Source organism: Mus musculus, chromosome 10, assembly GCF_000001635.26.
Source record: "Mus musculus strain C57BL/6J chromosome 10, GRCm38.p6 C57BL/6J".
NCBI lineage: Eukaryota > Metazoa > Chordata > Mammalia > Rodentia > Muridae > Mus > Mus musculus.
The window spans coordinates 42,758,786-42,785,009 of NC_000076.6; the positions used below are offsets into that span (position 1 = coordinate 42,758,786).

Here is a 26,224-nt window from a genome sequence, read left to right on the forward strand (position 1 = left end):
GACAAGAGAGCCTACCCAAGGCAAAGGCTACCTGCTGCAGAGGAGCCAAGTCTGTGAGTGGTGCATGTTTTCAGTAAGGCTGTGTGTCAGCAAATAATGGGAGCAGAGCTCTCCAGTGGCAGCCCTCTTCCCCAGCAGCGTCAGGAGGTCCCCTAGAGTTTAGGGACCACCACTCAGGCTCAATTAGGACTCATGGGTTTGTTTTTCAAAAAGAATTCTGGAACTAAACTAAAGAAAGTGGAGGGTTGGTGTTTTTTTTCTTCTCTTTTCTTTTCTGTCAATTCTACTGGAACTGAGACTTAAGCGTGAGGTCAGGAGAAAGAGTGTTTGGAACTGCAGCTGGACAGAGAGCAAGGGCTTGGGGCCACTCAAAGACAGCCATGGCTGACTGTTTGATACAATAGTCATACGAGATTTTGATGGAGTTTGAAGTTACTATGTTTCCACAGGATGGTTCCTGGGCACATTTTGTGGCATTACAGTCAGTAGGAAAAGTCTGGTCCCCAGAGATGTTGGATAGATTTACTGTAAATAGTATTGTTTGTGATTTTTCTGGCAATGTCTGGGCAAAGGAATGAGAGCCTGCCTGGGTCATATATGTTCAGGCCGTAAGTTTGGGTTGTTGCTACTTTAACATGAAATATCTATGTCTGAAATGAATGTCAACTCTAGGTCAGCATCCTAGACAAAAATGTTGAGTTCTTGATTCTCACCTGCTGACAGGCTTTTTTTTTTTTTTTTTTTTTTTTTGATAGTTTCATTGTATAGCCCTGGCTGGCCTCAAATGCACAGAGATCTGCCTGCCTCTGCTACCTGAGTGCTGGCATTAAGTACTCTGGGATGAGGTCCCCTTTTCTGTCTTCAATCTCCCAAATTCCCTGTCTATCCTGCCTCAGGATGGCCCTAGTTCTGTTCTGATTTCATAGTCCAAGTTTCTTTTCCACTTCTAAGTTTCCCTCTTACAATAAAGTCCTTGGAAACTTTACGGGGGAGTGGGGGGGGGGGAACAAGGCAGAAAAATGTAGCAAAAGTGGCTTTCAGAAATGTGCTGTTAAATTGGAATTTGAAAGGGGAGACAGAATACTTGTGAACATAATCTAGTATAAGGGGAAGCATGACTCATTATGATAAATACTGGTTTTGAGACATTCAATGAAAGAGCTTGTGTAACCAGATTTCCTCTCAGACAATGGAAGGCATATTGAAAAGCCATGTAGTTAACTGACTAGTCTTGAAACAATCCTTAAACGCTGGTGCTGGTGTACAGCTTTATTCCCAGCACTCAGGAGGTAGAGGCAGGCTGATCTCTGTGAGTTCGAGGCCAACCCTGGCTAAAGAGTGAGTTCCGGGACAGCCAGGGCTACACAAAGAAACCCTGGCTCAAAAAGAAAAAAAAAAAAACACCCCCCCCAACAAAAAGCAAAGTAAACAAAACAACAACAAAACGGGCAGTTAAGAGCACTGAATGCTCTTCTGAAGGTCCTGAGTTCAAATCCCAGCAACCACATGATGGCTACAGTGTACTCATATACATAAAAATAAAAAATGAATCTTAAAAAAAAATACAGCAGAATGTTTGTACTTGCGCGGTAGCTTCTCTTTTTAAAGATATTGCACAGTTTCCTTTACTATTCACAGCGGTCCTGTGTAAAGTGCCCTGTGTCCTCTTGATCCACAGAGGGCAGTGCAGACACTGGGACCCACCCTGCTAAGGCCACCACTGGACTCTGGTGGGATCTTTGCAAGGTTAGAGGACTATCCTGCAGTTCAGCTGACTCCAGCTTGAGATTCGGTGGCCAGGAGCAGAGAGTGACTGCCTCTTCAGATTGCCCACAGGTTGCAGGGGAGTGCCAGCGGCTCTTTGGGGCGTCAGAGCGATCTGGGTTTGGATCCTCAAGCCCTGAGCAAACCCAAACCATTGAGCGTTACCTCTGGAAAATGTTTTGAGTCTGAATTTTCTCATCAATAGAGCATATATGACATTGGTTCTCAATATGTGGGTCCTGACCCTGTTAAGGGGGAGTTATCAAAAGACCGTTTTAGAGGGAGTATATATATCATGCACATCATATATTTACATTACAATTCGTAACAGTAGTAAAATTACAGTTATGAACTAGAAATGAAAATAATTTTACGGTTCGGGGTCACGACAACATGAGGGACTGTATTAAAGTGTGGCAGCATTAGGAAGGTTGAGAGCCACCGATCTATATTTTGCTTTATTTCATGTTTTACTGACAAATTGAAGACATGATCGCTTGGGTCACAGAAAGCATTAGTGAACTGGCAGCTCCAAATACCAAGGCTTTGGAACTCTGAGGAGTTCCTTGCTCCCTATTCTTTTCATTTATTTATTTTTCCTTGCTCCCTATTTTAATGGCACTTGTTTCCATGAGGTTCACGTGGAGGAAAAGTGAGAGGGATAGGAGAGAGTGGAGAGGTTTGGCAACCTCGCTTAGGTTGCAAAAGCTCAGGTCCCAATCGCACCTAGGACGCTCGCCTCTGCTCACTGCTTGGGGGACCCTGGCAAGAAAGCTCCTGGAATCCGGGAAGGGTGCTGGGAAGGAAAGCCTGGTAAGCAGGGGGCGGGACCCGGGGGCGGGCTTATGGAAAACAGAGGGCGTGGTCCGTGGCTCAGGGGCGGGGCCGCGGGCGGGGTCCAACAGAGTTTCTTTGCTGCGCGCGCCACGTCTCCCTCAGTGAGCGTGTGGAGGAGACGGCCGGGGAGGGAACAGCCGCGTGGGGCGGGAACTAGCTCCTCTCGCGAGAGTTGGCGACGGCCGCGGCGGCGGCGGCGGCGTGTCCGTGAGAGCGGCGTGGGGGCGGGGAGGAGAGCGGCGGCGGCGGCGGCGGCGGCGGCGGTAGCGGCGTCCGAGCTACGCCACACGGGGCCGGGGCGCTGGGAGCCGGGAGCCGGAGCGCAGCGCGGGGTCGTGGCGACGGCGGTGAGGGGAGCGCGGCGGAGGAGGCGGAGCCATGGCGGGCCAGCAGTTCCAGTACGATGACAGCGGGAACACCTTCTTCTACTTCCTCACCTCCTTCGTGGGGCTCATCGTGATCCCCGCCACCTACTACCTCTGGCCGCGAGACCAGAACGCGGGTGAGTCCCGTCGGCGGCCCGCTCTGGCGCGCTCGGGCGGACGCTCCGCTCCGCTCTTCTCCGCTCCGCTCCGGGCCGCGCCGTCCTGCCCGCCGGTGCTGCTCCGCGTCCCAGGGACGCCGCCTGGGCGGCGGGGCCTGAGGGCCGCTGTCCACGGGGCCGGAGCTCGGCGGCGATTTCCGGGGCTGTCCGCCCGCCTGCGTGGTCCGCGGGAGTTTGGCGGGGATCCGATCCGCATTGTTCTGGACGCCCCTCGCCTGCCGCCTCTTTGTCTCCCCAGCCTCGGCTTTGTTGGGTGTTCTTTCTGGAGGGAGCGGGCTGGGCTGGGACGGGGGGCGAGAGAAGAGTTGGCCGAGGGGGAATAAGAGCGTGTGGGCACAACTCCGCATCCTTCGCTCCCGTCACCCTTTCTCCCTCTTGTCCCGGTGTCCCCGCTGCAGCTGTTGGTACAGATGTTTGGGGGCACCCCTAAGCTGGGTGTCATGTTTGGGACTTCCAAGTGAGCTCACCAGCAGCCCACCCCGTCACTTCCTCCGGTTGCTTTTTTCATTTGTTCAATCACATCGTGGGGGTTGGAGAGCGCTGCCGTTATTCCTTTTATAAAAGCACAAATAGGATTTTCTCCGTTTCCTTTCCTCTGGAGTTTCCTGTTTACAACGGAAAAGTGCAGGCATGAAGGATTAAGCGGGATTCGTTGATGGAAGGAGGTAGTTGGTGGGGTCGCAAGCTCCTTTGCTTTTAGTTCTCGAGTCTTTCCACATTAAAGGTCGCGTCAGAACGCAACCCAGTGCAGTTTCCGGGGATGTTAGGTTTAAGATTGTAATGTTGGATTCTGTGTTGCACTTTACTAAGACATATGGCACCGGTTATTCTTAAAGCTGATGGCACTTACAGCAAGCGCCTAATGGGTTATTTCTGGTGGTGGTAACCATAATTAGTAGGTTTCGAGTATAACAGCGGCTCTGGGGGAGAGCGTTCTGTGTCTGCTAAGTTGCTTTTAGGTTGGGTGTGGTGATGATCTAAGTTGTCTAGGTTGTGCACTGCAGCTTGGGAAGAATTGTTAGCAGTGAAGCTCAGGACTTGTTACACTTTGAAGAGAGAGTTCAATGTCCTATAAAATTATCTAGTTTCATAATAGAACTCAAGTAAATTTAAGATAAAGAGCAAGCAACACTTGCATCTCTTTTGTACATTTCACAATAAGCGGAGTAGCAACAATTTACCCAAAGTTACTAGCCTCCGTCGTTTCTCATTCTGGGTTGCTTTATGAAATTTTCACTTCGGACTCTTGAGTTCTGTGTTTCCAAGTTTGTTTAGATATATATATATATATTTTTAAATCAGTGGCTGTATGTACTTTTGGTGTCATAATACAGAAAATGTTTTTTTTTTTTCCTTGACTGCTCGCCCACTTAAGCCAATTTTTTCAGTATTTTAAGTTAAATGCCCAGTGTGATGGCTCACAAATATTATTCCAGGCCTTTGAGAGGTGGAGGCAGGATGATTAATAAGAGTTCAAGGCCACTGACATAGGCTGCATAGTGAGTTCAAAGTCAGTCTGGCAACCTGAGAGATGTCCTCTCAGAAATAGGCCGGCAAGATGGCCCAGCAGGTAAAGGGCCCTGGCGCTTACCTGGCAACTTGATTCAGCTCCTTGGAACTACAGGTTGAAAGGAAAAACTGACTCTTAAGTAGTCCTCTGACGACCTCAGAGGACTACATCCACTCCCATACTTAGTGATTAAATAAAAAGAAAAAAAGAAACAAAAGCAACAAGGAGGGAGGGCCCACTTTTCAGTAGTCATTTGTTCACTGCTTTTAGAAGATAAAGGGGTGTTGGGATGGTGGGTTGAATATAAGGTCTTCTTTAAAAGGTGGTGAGGAACTTGGTATGGGACGGCACATTTCTTTAATCTCAGTACTTGGGAGACACAGGCAGGCAAAACTGAGTTTAGAGTCTTTGCCATATTTGATATGGCAACTGAACTTATTTTGTGAACATTATTAGTGGAATCTTTTTGTCTTGGTTTTAATGTTTTGAGTGGGGCTAAGTATACTTAATTCATACTCCTTTTAATAGCAAAAGGTCCTCTGGGCTCTTTGCATATTGGCTGATAAACTGGATCTATAGAATGACATGAAGGGTATAGATTTCCTTATAAGAGTGATTCTCAGGAGAGGCTACACGGTAAAGGAACTCAGGAACTCAGGGAGCTCGTATGTATATACGGTACTTTCCGTACTTTGTAACAAAAGGTCTAAATTGTAACTAAACTTGAGAGGGCTGCCCTGAGAACTTTCTTGGAATTGGCTTTTGCTGGAGTTAGTTGGGTAGTACATTTGTTTTGGTGTGAGCTTTTTGCTAAAAAACAAAACAAACAACCCCCCCCAACCAAACTACCCCTCCCAAACCAAAACCAACAGAAAACCAGAAATTAGGACCAGAGAGTTGGCTTAGTGGGTTAAAAGCATTTCCCCTATAAACCTGACCATCTGAGTTTGATCCTGGACCCTTTTGGGAGAACCAAAACTAGAAACTTGTCCTCTAACCTCACACATAGATACTGGTCTACATGGATATTACCATCATAGAATAAAAACAAGAATTAATGCCCTAACCTTTTTGATTTCCATAGCTTAAAGAATCACTTATAGAGCAGTGCTTAAAGCTCTGGTAGTTGAAAGTAATACTTTGTGTCAAGACAACTCAGATTTTGATTTTGATTTATGTGTATGAGTGTTTTGCCTACTTGTCTGTAGGTGTACCATGTGAGTGCCTGGTGCCTGAGGAGACAGAAGATGGTATCAGATCCTCAGGAAGTCAAGATAGAGTTATGTATGGTTGTGAGCCACTCTGTGGGTGCTGGAAACAGAGTCCCAGGTCCTCTGTGGGAGCAGAAAGTGCTCCCTAATTTATAAACCATCTCTCCATTCCCAAAGACAAGTTTAAATGCAGTTTATAAGCAGTATATTGTAGTTATCCATTCATAGATTCCAAAGTAGTTACTGTGATCTGAGTCTTTAGTATTTTAGACATTCTTAAAATTCTGAAATAGTTGCAGTTCCCTCAGCCACTTCCTACACATATACAGTTCCCACCAATACTGTACTGTGACTTTGTATGTGCATTGCCATTTTATTCTTTCTGTAAGCCTACATTTCTGGTTTGATTTAGTTTGGCCTCCCAAATGCTGTGATCAAAGGCATGTGCCACCACCTATGCACAGCCTATTTATTTATACCTTAAAAAATAACGTTTGAATGGTGTGTGTGTGTGGGGGAGTGTGTGTGGTGGGGGAAGGGTAGTACGAATATGTGAGGGTGCGTTCCTGTGGAGTCCAGTACAAGGTTTCAGATTCCCCTACAGCAGGAATTATCTACCAGGTAGTGGTGACCTGTCTGGTATGGGTGATAGGAACCAAACAGAGATTTTCTGGAAAAGTGAGCACAAATGCTCTTTTTTGTTTTGTTTTTGTTTGTTTGTTTGTTTGTTTTGAGGTAGGATTTCTTTGTGTAGTCCTTGCTGTCCTAGAACTTAATTTATAGGCCAGGCTACAAACTTTGCAGAAATCTGCCTACTAGTCTAATGAGCACTGGGGTTAAAGGTGTGTGCCACCACCACCCAGCCTGGGTGCAAATACTCTTAATCTGTGTGTGCCATCTTTCAGATGTCTGTTTAGTTTCAGATTCCCTGACCTTTTTCAAAACTGCCTGATTTTGAAACCTGGCCTGGCAGGTTACTGTGTGGATTTTGTATTTCAGCATGGTCCTCTGTAAATTAGGGATAGAGAAGTCTCTTTTTATAGAGTTAGAATGGAGATTAAACTGGGCTTTATGGTAAGTGTTGAGAACAGTGTTTGACGTGCAGTGATACTGTTATCACACAGTTTTGATTTATTACTTAGGTACTCAAGTTTTTTTATTGTTTGAAAGGTTAGTGAAATGTTTTAAAATGTTACTTGTTTTCTCAACTAGCATATAAGTCAATCACCTTTTATTTGAGGATGTGAGTAGTTCCATTTATATCCTTTAGTACTATAATAGGAAAATCCCAGTTTAAAAAGGTTTCAGATCTAGCCTAGTCTCTATTTTAGTTAACTCTGAACTTCAAGCTTCCTCTCCTAGGGGTTAAAATAATAGCTTGCCATAAGGAATCAAGAACTGGGTGCTGGGGACATGGGTAAGAGCACTGACTGCTCTTCCGAAGTTCCTGAGTTCAAATCCCAGCAACCACATGGTGGCTCACAGCCATCCGTAATGAGATCATCCTCTTCTGGTGAGTCTGAAGACAGCTACGGTGTACTTATGTATAATAATAAATAAATCTTTGGGCTGGATCGAGCAGGGACTGAGCGAGCAGAGTTGACCAGAGCAAGTAGAGGTCCTAAAAATTCAATTCCCAACAGCCACATGAAGACTCACAACCATCTGTACAGCTACAGTGTACTCATATACATAAAATAAAATAAATAAATCTTAAAAAAAAAAAGACCCTCTTAAAAAAGGAATCAGGAACTGGTTATGAGGCTGGCTTGTGGTGCACACCTGTAAAGCCAGCATTTGGGATGGAGGCTGAGGTAAAAGGATTGTGAGATTGCAGGTCATTCTGGGCTATTAAATGAGACGTTATCTCAAAAACAGAAAACCTCGAACCAACCAGGTCTCCCAAGGTGTTTAGAGGAGGGGGAAAAAAAGGGTATGTGTAAATATGCCTGCAAAACTACAATAGAAGTTCTTCCATTTGGCAAATAATGTTTTCAGTTTTTTTTTTTGTTTTGTTTTTTTTGTTTTTTTTTTTTCTTCGAGACAGGGTTTCTCTGTGTAGCCCTGGCTGTCTTGGAACTCACTCACCTTGTAGACCAGGCTGGCCTCGAACTCAGAAATCCACCTGCCTCTGCCTCTCAAGTGCTGTGATTAAAGGCGTGTGCCACCACGCCCAACATGTTTTCAGTTTTTGTAGATGCTGCTGCTAGGTGATAGATAGATTGTTTCCAGTCTTAGTGTTTTTTTCTTAAGCTGTAAATACCCAGTGCAGAAAAACACAAAGGGGCTAGAGACATCTCTACTAGTACAAGCTGCTAAGCTTGATAGCTTAGATTCCATATTTGGAGCCCACGTGGTAGAAAGAGAGAACTGACTCCTGCAGGTTATCCACAAAAGCTGCATATTCACCATGGTTCCTACACACACACACACCATTTTTTTTTTTTTTTTTTTTAGGGATGGATGTTCAGCAGTTCTTGCAGAGGACCACAGTTCAGTTCCCAGAGAGGGTCCAACACATTCTTCTGGCCTCACTGTGTACCTGTATGAGTGAACAAATAAATGAATGAAGACATGATGCTAGAGAGTTTAGGATAGGGAGCAGGGTATGCTAGCCAGGGTGGTTCTGAAACAGGTACTGGTGATACTGAGAGAGGCTGGTGGACAGCATCAGCTTGGCTGTATTCACCTCAGCAATTTGTCCTCTGAGTTTGAGGTATGATGCCACATATGTGCCCCTTCAAAAAATGAAATACACCTTTAAAAACTAAAAAGCATGAAGGAATGAACAGAACAAAAGCTGATCTTTTTTCTCTTATAGCCATGATCTTATTGTATTTAAACTATGAATCCTTCCACTGAATATTCCTGCTGTGCCCCCAAAATTTTTGGTATGTGCTGTTTTCTTTTTTTCTTTTTTCTTTTCTTTTTTTTTTTTTTGGTTTTTCGAGACAGGGTTTCTCTGTGTAGCCCTGGCTGTCCTCGAACTCACTCTGTAGACCAGGCTGGCCTCGAACTCAGAAATCTGCCTGCCTCTGCCTCCCAAGTGCTGGGATTAAAGGCGTGCGCCACCACGCCGCCCGGCTGTTTTATTTTCATTCATCTTTAAAGCTTTCCAAGTTCTCTGATGTGTTAGATTCTTGATTATAGTTCTATTAAATTTTACTTTTGTTGTCATTTTACTTGTCACTTTTTAAAAATGTCATCACATGTAGTCACATGAAAGATAATTTGTGGCCTAACATACAGGCCAGTCCCAGAAAATACTATGTATGGGGTAACTGAATGTTTCTGCTGTTGGTTTGTGCATGACTGGAGAGAACTTGTTTTGTTTTGTTGTTTTTTAAATATTGGGTCTCTATTTGTTGTTAGCAGCAAGCTACTCCAGAAACACCTGAAGAGTGACTTGCTCCATGGACTTGGAGTAGTGTCCAAGGCCAAAATTGGCAAGTTTATCACAGTTTAATTTGAAGTCCTCCTTCAAAAGATGTAAGCCTTCAAAACAGTTCATGAGATAGATCCTGCCAGTGTAGTCGTATAGCTGAGGGAGACAGATCCTACCAGTGTAGTCGTATTGCGAGGGAGACAGCTTCTGCCAGTGTAGTTGTACAGCTGAGGGAGACAGATTCTTCTGTTGCGTCTCCATCTTCCTGAATTCTCTGTGAGGATCATTTTAGAAATAGTCTTACTTGGGCTGTCCCCACTTGCCCCTCCAAGGAAGAGTTATAGAACTACAGCCCTTTTCACCTCATCTGTTTATTAGTCTTAAGGTGAGGTGTGCTTAATGCTCTTTGAATAGCACTTGAGGAAATGTGCTACCTATATTAGAAAACTGAGACCTCAGGGAGGTGAGAGGTATTCAACTTGCCTCAAGCCATTAGCTGTAAGATTGGATGTTGGACCCAAATTAGTCTTATTCCAAAGCTTCTCTTTTAGTTGCTACTTTGTACTCCTTTCTGTAATTAAGTAAACATTGCATGTTATAATAATATCAATACAGCAAGTGGAAAGTGCTGAAGGAGAACGGAATTTCTGTTTTGGGGCTTGGGCAAATGCTTCATGCAAAGGTGATTTAAGATGGATCTTGAAAAGAAGGACATTCTTAACTAGGGGAAACACTGCAAAAGCATGGGTGCTCTGTACATAAGTGATGAGGACTTGAAATGTAACGGGCACTTTGGATCAAGTGAGCAGTTTGGAGTTGATTCTTTGTCCTATTATTGACTTGAACAGTAGAGCAATGACACCTGGCTGGTGTGGGTTTTGTGAATCTAGTGGAGAATGGTTTGGAAGTTGGGGGACCCTAAGTATAACTGAGAGTCCATCTCAGCTTATTTCATTGAGATGTTAGGATTTAGAAGTATAACTAGATTTAAAAAATTCTGAGATAGTTTGGACTGTTTATTTCTTATATATTTATTTCCCCTTAACTGATTTCTGTTCCCTTTAAAGTTATTTGGTGATTGCAGTTATAGTTTGGGAACTGAGTGTAGTGAAAAAGATTGGGATGAACATTAAAAAAAAGAAAAGAAAAGAAGTCAGGGGCTGGAGAGAGATGGCTCAGCGAGTAAGAGCACTGACTGCTCTTCTGAAGGTCCTGAGTTCAATTCCCAGCAACCACATGGTGGCTCACAACCATCTATAAAGAGATCTGACTCCCTCTTCTGGAGTGTCTGAAGACAGCTACACTGTACTCACATATAATAAATAAATAAATCTTTAAAAAAAAAAGAAAGTTTTACACACACACACACACATACACGGTGTGGGGAGGGCGGACAAGGACGCTCTGCCTCCTCCTCCTTCCGTGCTCAGCCTTTAGATGCCACTTTAAAAATTTCCTGGATTTAGCTAGGCTGTGGTGGCAGAGATCTCATTGGTTCAAAACTGAAACACATGGCTTAAAGTCACAAAGAGCATGGTGGTGGTAGTGTGTGCCTTTAATCCCTGCACTTGGGAGGCAGAAGTAGGTGGGTCTCCGAGTTCAAGATCAGCCCAGTTTACTGAGGGAGTTACAGGACAGGGTTGCATAGAGAAACTCTTGAAAACAATATTTTCTGGGTCTAGTGAGATGGCTCAACAAGTTTTATGATTGGAATTTGAATTCTGGAACCCATATGCTAGAAGGTGAGAGCTGAGTTCTGCAGGTTTATCCCAACTTCACATGCATATTCCTGTGCCACCCCCTTCCGTAAATACAAATGTAAAAACCAAACCGAAACAGACCAAAAAACCAAAAACCAAACCAAAACAAAACAAGAAGCAAAACACCATTTCCCATCATTACCCAGACCCTTTCTTTTGGCTTTTTTGAGACAGGGTTTCTCTGTATAGCCCCGACTGTCCTGGGGTTCACTCTGTAGACCAGGCTGGCCTCGAACTCAGAAATCACCTGCCTCTGCCTCCCAAGTGCTGAAATTAAAGGCATGTGCCACCACTGCTGGGTCAGACTCTATCAATGAGAAGTGTTATACCATGCCTGCCAAGGCCACACTGTTTCCTTGAAAGTTCATGTTCATACTCTTGAAAAAAAATACTCCTTACTGTTTGTAATTGTGTTTTGTCATGGATGAAGGAATTTTGTCATATAGATTCCAAAATTTTTTCAGCTTTGGACTTTTGATCATGTAGTTCAATCTAATAGTTGTTGATTAGTAGTATTCACTGGTTGACATTCGCAGGTACAGAAAACAATAAAATGTTGAATACAGTAAACATGGTCTTGTTTGGGTAACTTGCATGAGGTATAGTTTTAGATGCCTGAATTAACTCTATCCAGAGTACTCTAAAGAGAGGGTAAGAGGAATGAAAACAAATGCTGTGGAGGTTAGCTGGATAGAGTATTAGCATCTAGTTGAGGTAATAGTGGCAAACTAAAGGTTAGAAAAGTTTTGTCTTGTTTTGTTTTGTTTGTTTGTTTGGTTTTGGTTTTCTTTCTCTGTGTAGCCCTGGCTGTCCTGGAACTCACTTTGTAGACCAGGCTGGCCTTGAACTCAGAAATCTGCCTTCCTCTGCCTCCCAAGTGCTGTGATTAAAGGTGTGCGCGACCACCGCCTGGTGGTTAGGAAAGTTTAAAATATTTGTATTTGTTTTTCTGATCTATTTTTGTGTATATGTATATTGCCTGCATGTATGTATATACACTGTGTATGTGCATGCAGTTAGAAGAGAGCATTGTATTTATAGGCAAGTGTGTGCCATGTGGGTCTTGGTAATCAAACCTGGGTCAACTGGGAGAGCAGTCAGTATGCTAACTGCTGCCCCCAGAGAAGGTTTTATGAAGTTGGTGGATTTTGTGGGGCAGGATTTGATACAGGTTTTCACTATGTATCCCAGGCTGGTCTTGAACTTGGCAGTCCTTCTGCCTTAGAATTAAGACTGGAGAGATAATCCAGTGATAAAGAACACTGTTTGTTCTTCCAGAGGACCCATGTTTGATCTCAGCACCCACAAGGCAACTTATAACCAACCATAACTCCAGTTCCAGAGGATCTGATATTCACTTCTAGCCTCTGCAGGTATCAGGATGCAAGTGGTATACAGACAGACATGCAGGCTTGAATAATAGTGATAAAAAAATAGTATGAACAAATGTGGGATGTGTTCAAAAGGTACATCAGATCCATTGGGACCTGGCTTCATGAAGTGAAAAAAATGTGAAAAACACAACTGAAGTCATAAAGCCCCTTGTATCAAGCCCAGCTGAAGAGTTTATGTCACTTTTGCACCGTGTGCCAGTCAGTAGACTCTTCCATAATGAGAGCAAACAGAATCTAAGAAGCTGATCTAAACAGCTGTGCCAGACATGCTGCTTTGAAGTACAACCTCTCCTGGCATATATGTCTCTTACAATCCTAGGTGATTTCCTCCCCCCCCCCCCCCCCCCCTCCGGGGTCAGGGTTTCTCTGTGTAGCCCTGGCTGTCCTGGAACTCACTCTGTAGACCAGGCTGGCCTGGAACTCAGAAATCTGCCTGTCTCTGCCTCCTGAGTGCTGGGATTAAAGGCATGCGCTACCAACGCCCGGCCCTAGGTGATTTTTATATCTGACTTGTTTCACTTGAGCTTTAAGCTTTTACATTCCTGTTATTAAAACTAAGTTGTTTTTATGACAGAATAATATTTTACCAGAATATTCTATATGTTGTACATCTGTTGAAGAGTACATGAAACTGTCCACTCTTAGGTTACTGCAAATAGTGCAGTGAGCAGTGGTATGTATCAGGGTGTTTGGACGTGTTTTTTTTTCCCCTAACATAATATTTTTATTGATTATTTGGGAATTTCACATCCTACACTCTGATCACACTCACTTTGCAGTCCTCCCAGGTGTCCCTGTATGTCTCCACTCTACAAAAAGTCCAATTTGTGTTGCTTATATACTTACTCAGTGGAGCTGCCCCTTACAGCAAAATGAGTCCTTCCCTCTCTCCACTCCCCACCTCTCCCAAGCCATCATTTGGATTCTTATGAGCACTTTCGAGAAGGTTTTTAGGAGTGGAATTGCTGGTCAAACCCCGTGTTTACCTTTTGGAGGAACTGTCAGACTTGTCCACAATGGCTGCATCGCTTTAGATTCTTGCCAGCAGTTTTTACATAGCTGCACTAATGAATGCCTCTTCCCTCCTCCCTTTTGTAATCGTGGCTATCTTCATGGATTTGAAGTGATATAGTTTTCCCTAATTCTTAATAATACTGAGAGGGTTTGTTTGTTTGTTTGTTTGTTTTGTTTGCTTTTGTTTTGAGTTTTTGTTGTTGTTGCTTTTTTGTACACTCTAGCCATTTGTATGTCTATTCAGATCCTATGCCCATTTTTTGTTTGTTTTTTATTTTTGTGTTAATTTGTAAGAATTATTTATGTATTCTTGTTAGATAAATAATTGCAAGTATTTTGTCTCATTTTCTTTGTACTTTCTTTCTTGGTAATGACCTTTAATGAACCTTAAACCCAAAAGCTTTAATTTTGTTAAGTCCAATTTATTTTATTTGTTTATATTATTGGAATAACACTGCCAATTTCAAGGTTATACAAATTTAATCATTTTTTTCTAAGAAATGTAATGGCTTTAATTCTTGAAACTTTTGAATATTTGGAATTAATTTTTGGTTCAAAATCAGATGAAAAATGAGTTCAAGGTTTTCTGTTACAACTGACCTGCATTGTGCCCCTGAGCTTCCCTGGAGCCCTGGTTCTGAACACAGTTTTGGTATATACTGCCTGAAACACTGCAGCTCATTCAAAACTCCTGTAAATGCTGTGTTGTTATAGTACATATTTTCTGTTTTTAGAGGCCCATAATGATTTAGTTTTGGAAAAAAGAGTTAATATTTCTGTTATTCCTTGGCATGTTAAGTACAAGATTAGCATATGTTTGTATTGTATTGTTAGAATATTTTTAAAGAATTTACTATTTTTATGTGGTATATATAAGTGCTTATATGCATGTGTGTTTGTGCCTGTGGAGTTCAGAAGAGCATTGGATCTGGAGTTCTGGATAGTTGTGAGCCACCATGTGGTTGTTGGAAACTGAATTTGTGTTCTCTGGAAGAGTGCTCTTCCCTGCTAAACCATTTATCTAGCCCAGAATGTTTGATTTAAAATTTATTTATTTATTTATTTATTTTTTAAAAGATTTATTTATTTATCATATGTAAGTACACTGTAGCTGTCTTCAGACACTCCAGAAGAGGGCATCAGATTTCGTTACGGATGGTTGTGAGCCACCATGTGGTTGCTGGGATTTGAACTCCGGACCTTCGGAAGAGCAGTCGGCGCTCTTAACCACTGAGCCATCTCGCCAGCCCCCTAAAATTTATTCTATTTTATTTAGATGTATGTGTGTGTATATGTTTCTACAGAGGCCAGAAGAGAGTGTCTGAACCTCTGGAGCTAGAGTTAGGTGTAATTGTGAGCAGTTTGAAATGAGTGGTAGGAATTGAACTCAGGTCTGCTAGAAGAGCAGGCAGTGCTCTTAACTCCTGAGCCATCTCTCCTGATCCTGGAATGTTTGGCTTTTACAGTTGCTGTGTGGTGAGTTGACTTGAGTTTCAATCGAAAAAATAAAACCATTAAATGAATTTTGGTTTGGGATTAGGACAAATTTCCAATAATTTCTGAAATGGCCTTAAGTACTTAGTAAATGTGTAGTATGTATGCAAAGTATAGTTATCAGCCTTGAGGGTTATAAAACTCAAGGTTTCAAGTAACATTGAAAATGCTCTATATTCTGTAGTATTAAATATTCAACCAAGACTAAAAATAAACAAGCAAATCTATCTTATTAGTATGCAAATGTTAAAAACAATATGTATGCCAAGAAGTATTTTTAATTTTATAATTTATCAATAAATACTTGACCAGTGTATGTACTTATTTTATACACATATGTCCAGGGTTGTGTAAAAATTTATCTGGAAAGGGGTCATGAGCCTTCCCTGTGTTTATGAATCCTTCCTTTCTCAGTAGAATCTTCACTAACTTCTCTGTGAAGACCACTCTTCCCTCACGTCCCTTGCATGTTACTGTTTGCTTTGCCTGCAGTGCTTTTCCTCTGGTACCACCTCCTCTATCCCTATTTTCTTTGCTCAAATGTCATCTTCACAGCAGTATCTTCTTTGAGCTCCCTTTGTCAAATTTAGATGCTCTGCCTACCCTCAATTTCCTCTGCTGTGTTTACTTGTTTGTTGTTATTTCTTTAATCCTCTAGACTATATAGTGTGTAGAGTTTTGAGTCTCATCCCAGGAGAACCCCCAGCTCTTCTAACTAATGGAGGATGACCATAAACTTGTCATTCTAACTCGATCTCCCATTGATCTTCCTGTATATGTCTCAGAAATGCTGTTACAGACAAGTGCCATCATGCCTGGTTTATTATACTGTACTAAGTTTGGAACTTATGGCCTCACATGCTGGGCAAACATCCTACCAGCTGAACTATATGTCTGGACCAAGAATGTTTTTGTTGTATCTTTTGTGTCCTAAAGGGTCCTGGTACATAGTAGATGTTCTCTCTAAGCACTATTTTAAAAGAGTTTATCATTTTTTACATATTTATATAGTACTTAATATACTCCAGGCAGACAGAAGAGACATTTATAATTAATGGGTAAGATAAATTTTCAGCCTTCAACAGCCTTGAGTATAGAAGAGTTAAAATTGGCTTTAATATTGGCTGCTTAAGAGTGGTGGTTCCGGGCTGGTGAGATGGCTCAGTGGGTAAGAGCACCTGACTGCTCTTCCGAAGGTCCGGAGTTCAAATCCCAGCAACCACATGGTGGCTCACAACCATCTGTAACGAGATCTGACTCCTTCTTTTGGAGTGTCTGAAGACAGCTACAGTGTACTTACATATAATAAATAAATAAATCTTAAAAAAAAAGAAAAAAGAGTGGTGGTTCCTGCCAGTCTGTGGTGGTACACGCTTTTAATCCTAGCACTTGGGAAGCAGAGACAGGTGGATCTTAGGGAGGCCAGCTTGGACAACATACAGTTTCAGGGCATCTAGGGTGCTGGTGAAACCCTATCTGCAAATAAACAGATCAGCTAATTATATAAAATGAAAATAGTTGTGGAGTGGTGGTTCTGGGAGTTGGAGATGATTTTACAGCTAAGTATGCTTACTGCTTTTGTTCAAGTTTGGTTCCTAGCACCACATCCAGCAAGTAGCTCACAGCCACCTATATCCAGCTGATGCCCTTTCCTGGCTTCTTTGGGTTCATGTACATACCTACACATAAACACAAAAATAAAGTCCTTTAAAAAAATAGTGGTTCATGCATGTTTTGTTGTTATTCCTTTATTATTTGTCATACAGTATAACACAATTTTCCTTTGTGTGTTTGTTTGTCTTTTTATGTCAGGGTCTCATATAACCCGGGCTAAGTGTTTTGGAGGCTGAAAACCAAACAGCATAGTGCTGACTGATAAGAGCTCTATGGTAGTTCTCTGAGTGTTCGTAGAGGAAGGATCACATCTTGGAACTAGAAGCCAGAGTGATACAGGTGCCACCATCTCTTCCTAAGCCATGCCCCTAGTGGTTTAAGGATCTCTCAGCAGGCTCTCCTCTTAGATCTCATATCACTTCCCAGTATTGATGCTCAGAAGATCAAGTTTTGATACTCTTGCCAAACTTAATTTAGTATTTTGCCTTTTCACTCTTCAGCACAAAATCGGTTTACTATTTTATTCTAGTACTTTTTTTTTTTTTTGTAAACTTTGTTTCACCTGACTTTTTTTTAGAGATAGCATATAATCAGCTGTTTTAAATTCCTTTTTGTTCCTGGATTTTATTTATGAATTCATACAAAATACTATAGACTAATGCATCTTAATTCTCTTCCTCCCCTTAGTCTTGGTTAATCGGAAAGTCACATATCTAATAGCTCTTTTTGTTATTGGCAACAATATGAAACTAGTCTTAATTCTTTTTCAAGTTTTTTTTTTTTTGGTGCATACTTTTTGGACAAAGTTATCTCAGAAGTGACAGTAATCTTGCTCTGTTTGATGGTCACAAACCCTCCATCGAGATTTCTAGCTTTTCTGTCCATCTTGATGCTTTCCTGGAGGAATGAACTAACTGTTCAAAATTGGCAACATCCACAGCATTTACAACAGAATGTACTTACATGCTTAATGCTATAGACTTCATTGAAAGTCTAAATGAAAATTATATACTTAACAAATACTAAATACCAAACTGTTAGTAGAATAGAGGAGTGAACAATACAGACATCCTTGTACTGATGGTTACTTCCTGGGAGTTTTGAGGGAGTAATTGGCATTTTACATATAAACCATTAAATTGCCCTATAACAAGTGTTGTGTATTAGTGTTCTCTGAAGGCCATCCTGAAGCATTCTCAATGGTTGAGAAATTGAATGTCAAAGAGGAGCCTAATCATTTACTGTTCTATGTTGGCTTGAGAAAATCCTATTTTAGGCTGAGGGAACAATTGTGTATGAAAGCTTTTGAGACAGAAAAGTGTTTGACATGTTCTAAGAAAAAAGATTAAAGTGGCAGAGCTGTGGCAGATGAGGAAAATAGTCTGGGATTAAGAGTCAGAGAGCTGCTCTCGTTCACAGATGTGTCTATAAGAAGCTTGGATTTCATCTTAAGAGCAATAGGGAGCTATTGAAGAGTTTTAGGAAGTGAAGCCATAGGAGGTCAGATTTGCAATTTCTTTTTATTAAACACAAGGATTTTTTAAAAAGTTATTTACTCAACTTTTATGTGTCTGTGTTAGTGTATATCACATATGTGTGGGTGCCTTTGGAGGTCAGAGGTTGGCTTTGGTTCCCCTCCAGATGGAGTTATAGGTGGTTATGAGCTGCTTACCTTCAAGGGCTAGAAACAAACTTGGGTCCTCTTGGAAGAGCAGTAAGTACACTGCTTTGTCTAGCCCTGATTTTCTGTTTCTTAATAAGATGGGAAAAAAAGTTCTGATAAGCTTGATTGCCCTTTTATGGATAAAGTCGTATTTTCATAAAATGTTTAATTTATAAACTTGTCTATTTAAAACCATACACTATAAAGTATATTACATTAAAATACATTTTTGTTCCTTTACATTTTAAGAAACAGTTACCAGTTTTAGATTTATTTCGTGAGTGTTTTTGCTTTATGCATGCATGTCTGGTGCTAATGGAGACCCAAAAGAGGGTGTTGGATCCTCTGGAGTTAGAGTTGGGTATTGAGAACTGAACCCAGGTCCTCTGCAGGAGCAGTAAGAGCTCTTTAACTACTGAGCCATCTTTTTGGCCTCTCAAGAAGTAATTATTTCCAAGTTCCCTGTATATTCAATGTTACTGTCAGCAAAGGTATTTTTTGTTTGTATATGGGTGTTTTGCCTGCATGTATGCACTGCGTGTGCACTACATGCATGTGTAGTACTGGAAGAGACCAGAAAAGAAGATCCGATATTTTGGAACTGGTATTACATACAGATGGTTGCTTGCTGCCATATTGATGTTAGACATTGAACCTGGGTCTTCTAGAAGAGCAGGCAGTGCTCTCAATTGAGCCATCTCTCTGACCCTAGTCTTTTTTTTTTTTTAATCCAAGTCTAGGTTGGCCTCAAACTCCTAGGTTTAAGTGATCATTGTGTCTGAGTCTCCTGCTTAGTTGGGGTTCTAGGCAAATAGCCCAGTGCCTGTCTCATTAAAGCTATTTTGAGTCACCTAACAGTTTTTTTTTAGAAAACTCTTTTATTCAGACATGTTGGCACATAACTATAGCTCACTTTATAGACCAGACTGACCTGGAACTCACAGAGATCTGCCTGCCTCTGCCTCCAGAGTACTGAGATTAAAGGCATGTGCTACCATGCCTGGCTCAAATGATTTCATTTGTATTAGGGATGTAGTGCTTTTGGGTTTGAATGTGATCTTAGAAATTTTCCTATAAGTGCTAAATACAACATATTACATTAAGTATATGTACTAAAACCACACACTGCATTTTTTAAAGATTTTTATTTTATGTGTAGCTTATGTGTTATGTGTGTGCACATGTATGTGCACATGTGTTTGGGGGCCTCCAGGAAAAGGTATTAGGTCTCCTGGAGCTGGAATGACAGGTCCTTGTGAACACTCTGTTGTAGGTACTGGGAACTGATCTCAGGTCTGCGGTAAGAGCAGCAGATGCTCTTAACTGATGAGTCGTCTCTCCTGCTCCAGCCATGGTATTTTTAAAGTGGTTTTTAAACAAAATTTGCTTACAGTGGCAACCAATACTTCCAGTTGAGAATATACCCCTAGGGATAATTATGTCTTTTATTGATTTGCCTTTAGATGACATGCAAAAAATGGCAGACAAACATTAACTAAGATCATTCTGAGTTTTTTCACAGGTCTTTTGTTGTTGATGTTTGGCTTTTTAAATGTTTTAAAATAAAATTCTCATTGTATCTAAAGGATACTTTTAGATGATTGTTGTAGAAAAACTTGCTTGTTTGTTATATTGATCACTTCTATTGCTGAAATGAAACACTGTGCTCAAGATAATTTATAGAAGGAAGGGTTTATTTGGCGTATGGTTCCAGAGGAATAAGAGTCTGTTTGTTGGGGAAGCATGGGAACAAGCAGCAGGCTAGAGCAAAAGGCTGAGCCTTTACCTCTTCAACTCCAAGTTCAAGAAGCGAGAGTAAACTCCACAATGGTGTGAGAGTCTTTAGATTTTCATAGCCTACTTCCAGTGACATACCTCCTCCAACAAGGCCACACCTTCTAAACCTCTCCAAATAGTGCCATCACTTGGGGACCAAGTATCAAGACATCACCCATTTTACTTTTTAATCGATTTAAAAAACTGTAGACAATGAACAGGTATTGTCCAAGTGAGTTGAAACACTGTCAGCGAGATGCCGAGAGGCGTCAGGTAACTAGAAAACTAACATTCTCGAACTTCTCAGAATGTTGAATATAATCTTTAATTCTTATTACTGTTTTCTGGACACTAGAAGATTTAGGGAATGCTTAAGGACTTACTACTTTAGAAAAAAGTGGCACATTTTTGATCTTTTAATTGTAATTAAATAAATTGCATCTATCATTATCTTATTAAGGTTAGTAACTTGAGTACAGGTATGTTCTAAGAATTATTTCTCTGTTTTTATGGTCTTTAAACTATCAAATTATGTACTGATATACCTGTTTAACTGAAAACTTAAATCAGATCTCTTTGAGAGTCTTATTTATTAGGTGATGGCTTTTGCTAGTTAGGTTATAACCTATATGATTCCTTATATTTAATTTTAGAAACTATATTATAAAAAACCCTTGTAAATGAATAAAAAATATATATCAAAATTAACCAGACCAAAAGTTTATACAATGTAGTGAATTTCTATAGTAGGCATTTGAAATGTAACCTGTGGAGTTTTACATTAAGTTTTACACTTTAAGTATCAAATATATTTTATATACTTATCCACCACCAAACCTAGCAAATCCAGGCAGAATTAGAACTAGAAAAACAATTAGTTTTGTATCCTCTTTCATAACATGTATCTGTAAAGGGAAAACTTGCTTCCTTTTCTGTAAATGTATAATTTCTTTAAAAAGCATGTCTTAGGGTCTGGAGAGATGGCTCAGAGATTAAGAGCACTTATGTTCTTGCAGAGGACTCAGGGCTCAGTTCCCAGCATCCACATGATTGCTCATAACCACATGTGACCTAATATGTAACAGTCTTCTATAATATTCATTGATTGATGTAAACATTCTTTCAAAAGTGTAAGTTACTATTTTTAGGGTCCAAGGGCATGGCTTGTAAGGTATGTATTTTGCACAGCTGAAGACCATGTGCATGTTCTTTTGACCAGGGACATTAGGAGAAACTTCCTTTGATTAGATTAAGCTGTCTGGTTCATATCATAGACTTTAGCATTATTATTATTATTATTATTATTATTATTATTATTATTATTATTATTATACAGTCTTATAAGGGGATTTTTAGGTTTATACTAGAAAATGGGAGTCCATTGAAACTTAGTGAAAAGCAGATTAAAACTTTACAATGGCATTACTTTTTAAAGTTCATTATTTAACCATGAAAGCCAGAAAATTTAACATTACTGTATCTTACTGTCAGACCTCATTGAGGTTTTATCATTGGTCTCAGTGATGTCTTTTGTAGCAAAAATTCAAGTTCTGAACTATACATGACATTTAGTTGACATGTTTCTTTAGTCTTCCTTTTAGTCTGGAATAGTTCTTTATCTTTCCCTGACTTTAAATATTATAGGCCAATTATTTAATAGAATGAACTTAAATTTGGGTTGTCTGGTGCTTTTCCATGATTGGATTCAGATTTTATGTGATGAGCCTGTCTTTTCATTGCATTTTTGTCAGATGGCATATGATTTCAGTTTGCTCTTTTACTGGCATTATTCATTGGTCACTTAATATGTTGTCTGTCAGATTTTTCTGTATTAAATTTTTGTTGCTGTTGTAACAGTTCATCACATACAGTGGCTTAAAACAGCACAGATTTAATCTTGCATAGTTTTGGATGCTACAAGTACAATGGGTCTTACTAGAAAGTAATGATGTTCCTGGGGGCGAGGGGACCTTGAAGTAGAATTTGCTGACTGTTTCCTGCTTCTAGAGACAGTCTATATTCCTTGACTTGTGGCCCCTTGCTCATCTTCAAAAGAGCATCAGTCAAACCTTTGGTTTCTTTTTTTCTATCATTTTCTGTCTTTAGCTGCCATGTCTCTCTGAGAAGCACTATTTGATTATAGTTGAGCCTACTCCAATAACTTCCCCATTTTAAGATCCTTAATTCGCTTATCTGAAAATCCATTTGTCATTTTAAGATTACTTGCTAGTTCCTTGCGTGAGGATGTTGCCATCTTGGACTGCTTGCTTCCACTTTGGATAGTTACCCTTTTCCTCTGTGGTAATTAATATTTGGTGGGAAGGTAGAGAGATGTTTGGTTTCTGGGTATTGAGATTTCTGGTTCCAGTTGTTTAGAGGCCAAACTCTGTATACCATGTTCACTGCTACTGGGATTTTGCTGCTTAGTTCTACTTAGTTTACAGAGGTAGAGAATACATAGGAATTTATAGAGAGAGCAGTACCTGTACAAATATAGTACTTCATATAGGTACTTTCAATTCCAGACTAATAGTCCAGGCTTAGTATCCTATCTTTTCATATTTGTCATTATCTTCTCTGACATGGAAAAGTAGACTTTAGCTTTTGATATATTAACTTTTTTGGTCAGTCTACCTGCGTATATAAAACTCCTTCTCTGTTACCACCTCTTCTTCTATTTGGATCCTTCTTCATTACATTGATACTCCTGCTAGGTAACATGTGGATACTTCTATTACACTATTTAGTTAGTAATAGGGCAATGAACTTCCTACCTGGTGGCTTTTGTTTTTGTTTTTGTTTTTGTTTGTGTAAGGGTGTTTGTTGTTGTTTTTGTTTGTTTTGTTTTTTGAGACAGAGCTTCTCTATTTAGCCCTGACTGTTTAGGAGCTAGCTCTGTAGTCCAGGTTGCTGGCCTCAGATTCACAGAGATCTGCCTGTCTATGTCTGCCTTCCCCTCCCAAGTGCTGGTATTAAAGGTGTATGCTACCACTTCTGTCTTATAAAAGTATTTGCCTGAGTATGTTTTACAAGCCACGTGTGGGCAGTTCCCACAGAGGACTGAAGAAGGTGTCAGCTGGAGTTACAGACAGTTGTGAACTGCCATGTGGGTGCTGGGAATTGGAAGAACAGCCAGTACTCTTAACCCTGAGTCATCACTCTAACCCCCTCCCCCCCATTGGTATTTTAAGAATTCAAAAATATGCGAGAGATATATGTGATTCATATCCATGCCTTGGTATACACGTGGACATTAGGAGAACCTGCCAGAGATACTTCTCTACTTCTACCATATGGATACCAGGGATGGAACAGGTTGGCATTGTTGGTGGTCAGTGCCTTTACCCAGTGAATGCCTCACTGGCCCTGTGTGCCAAATTGCTTTACTTACTTGGTATCTCATGTAAAGAGTTCAGTTTTGTATATATTTTAAAAATATGGTAAACAGCAACAACACCACCCCTAGAAAACAAAACAAAAAACAGAATTAGCCCAGCTACACGATCCTACCTTTGTTGGGAACATTCCAGGCATCATAGCTAGGAGCTGTGGAATTTTTAAGCATGTACTTTTTTTCCCCCTAAAGATGGTTTGGCTTGCTGACCTTAGCTGCACTTCATTCATAGAGCTTCTTCCCAGCCCGTTCGAATGCTGCAGCTATGCCCACAGCTATGTCCACAGCTATGTCCACAGCTATGCCCACAGCTATGCCCACAGCTATGCTCTGCACTGCTGAGCCATCTTTCCAGCCCTGTGGACTTTTTTTTTTTTTTTTTTTTTAAATCTAGGGAGGAATTATTTAATACAAGATTAGTAAAACAGAGCATGACATTTTTAGGATTGGTTAAAATTTTTAATTGAATTGCAGTTTTTCTTTTTTTTTTTTAATTAGGTATTTTCCTCGTTTACATTTTCAATGCTATCCCAAAGATCCCCCATACCCACCCCCCCAATCCCCTACCCACCCACTCCCCCTTTTTGGCCCTGGCGTTCCCCTGTACTGGGGCATATAAAGTTTGCAAGTCCAATGGGCCTCTCTTTGAATTGCAGTTTTTCATAGTGATGAAAATAACTTTTGTCACAACTCTTACACAAATCTGTCTTAAGTTCTTACAGATTGGGCCTACTTCCCCAATAAAACAAAATAATTAAAACTTGTGATACTGAATTTTACTGTCCAATAGGACTTTGGCTGTCAGTTGATTTTCACATTAAAACTATAAGTTCTGTTAGTTTTATATTTTCAGTAGATACAATTCTGAACCTTCTTGGTTAAAATATATCTTACCAGGTAATTATTTCTATACTTGAAGAATGTTGTTTTATCCTTGGTTCCTAAATAACCATATTTTAACTACTTTATACTTTTTGTTCAGTACAAGGAGAGAATAGGAGTGAAATGCTCAGACAACTGATTATATGACCAAGACATTCTATGTTTAAATTAGTTTCTAAAGTTTCAGAGAAGTTTCACGTGAAAAAATACTTGTTTTTTAGTTAAAAATTTCTAGGTATTACTTGTTTTACAGACAACTTAGCATAGTTTATGAATTTTTATAGGGATTATATAAATAGGCAGGGCATATGTTTCGACAAGAAGTTAGGGTAATAATGAAGGTTAGTATGATATTAACTCTGGTTCAGCTTTCATTGTAAAAAATAATTTAACTCGTCTTTTCTCTCTTGACAGAGCAAATTCGATTAAAGAATATCAGAAAAGTATATGGAAGATGTATGTGGTATCGTTTACGGTTATTAAAACCCCAGCCAAATATTATTCCTACAGTAAAGTAAGTAATGGATTTCAATAACAACACATACTGAGTACTTATTCTTTTCTAGGTTTCATAGGGAATTGGAGGATGGCTTACATGTGTGGCTGTAAAGAAATTGTGGCCTGTGAGAGAGGTGAGGTTTGAATAGTAAGCTTGAGAGCTGTGAATAGATTAGAAGTCAAATGAAAAGGTATGTAGTCAGCTCTTATCTGAAGACTGTATGCCATGTGTTAGAATTGGAGTTTTATGTTGAGGTCTATATGGAAATAAAGATTTTAGCATGATCAGATGTGCATTTCAAGGGATAACTGAAGTTTATTAGCACATGTGTTTCCAGGTGCTTACGATGTTTATTTGATTCTGTATTTACCTTCAGGGTGTGATGGTTTTCCTTAGGCTGAGGCTAAGAAGTGAACTGATGTGGCCAAGATCATGCAGTAAACAGTGGTGGAGCAGAGCCTCCTCCCCTTTATTTTGGCAGGTTATTTGCTTAGAGCAGTCACTGGGATGTGTTTAACTCTGTGAGGCTTTACATCAAGTCTGGAATTCAGAGTCACCAGATTATCTAGGACAGAAACTGGAAGTTGCTACTGCTGAAGAGTGTCTGGTAAATTACTGGTCTACCTGCTCAAAAGAGAGACATGTAGTAGTTTCAAGTATGATTTTAAATGATGAGGATTATTTTAAATACAGTTGTGTTACTTCAGGGGTTTGAAATAAGATGATTTTTTTTGAGGGTTTTTGCATAGAGAGAGAATCTTAGCTTTGGTGGTCTTACTCAGTGATGTAAAGCTAAAGGCAAAGTTAGCTTTGAGACCAATAGCACTTTTTGCTCACTTTTAATTGCTGTTCATTTTCATTTTAAGTTAAGATTTTACACACACACACACACACACACACACACACACACACTTTTTGAGATAGGTCCTCACCATGTAGCCCTGACTGGCCTGAAACTAATAGATCAGACAGGCCTCAAACTCTTAGGAGTCCATCTGCTGCTGTCTTCCCAGCTCCTGAGTGGAAGTTTGGACCACTACTCCTAGCTTTAGGCCAATCTTTTTATTTCTAAGCCCCCACCTTGCTTTTGCTCAATACTTGAGGCACTTAAACCTCCACTCAATTTTTATTTTTGTTTTATTTACTGTGTGTATATGATGTGTATGTGGGCATACGTGTGCCACTCACTACCTTATTGTGGAGGACAAAGGACAGCTTTGTGGGTTATTTCTTTTCTTCTACACCTGTCTGAGGGTTCTGGGAATTGAGCTCAGGTTGTCAGGCTTGTGAAGCAGGTGCCATCCTGTCAGCCTTGAACCTCAGCTTTCAAGGAAAAAATGTTGAAGGCATTTTCAGTAATAAATAATCTTTAATTCCAAATGAAGATTAGGGCATGACATTTAAATAAAGTTAGAAGTTATGAAACCTTTTGCTATTTTATGCTATATATTGCTTCTTTTCTGACAGTATCTTTGAAACAAAG

The 26,224-nt window shown here is 40.4% G+C and overlaps 1 protein-coding gene across 5 annotated transcripts in view; it reads left to right on the forward strand.

Moving 5' to 3' along the window:
- Nucleotides 1-2,710: 2,710 nt before the first annotated feature.
- Nucleotides 2,711-26,224, forward strand: part of Sec63 (SEC63-like (S. cerevisiae)) — a 71,019-nt gene continuing 47,505 nt past the window's right edge. For 3 of the 5 annotated variants that reach the window (NM_153055.3, NM_001359283.1, NM_001359286.1), the window contains exons 1-2: nucleotides 2,711-3,103; nucleotides 24,657-24,756. In NM_153055.3, the coding sequence (NP_694695.3) occupies nucleotides 2,980-3,103; nucleotides 24,657-24,756 (224 nt within the window). In that variant the 5' untranslated portion in view covers nucleotides 2,711-2,979. The remainder of the gene's footprint in view (nucleotides 3,104-24,656; nucleotides 24,757-26,224) is intronic. The other 2 variants (NM_001359284.1, NM_001359285.1) reach the window with 1 other exon arrangement.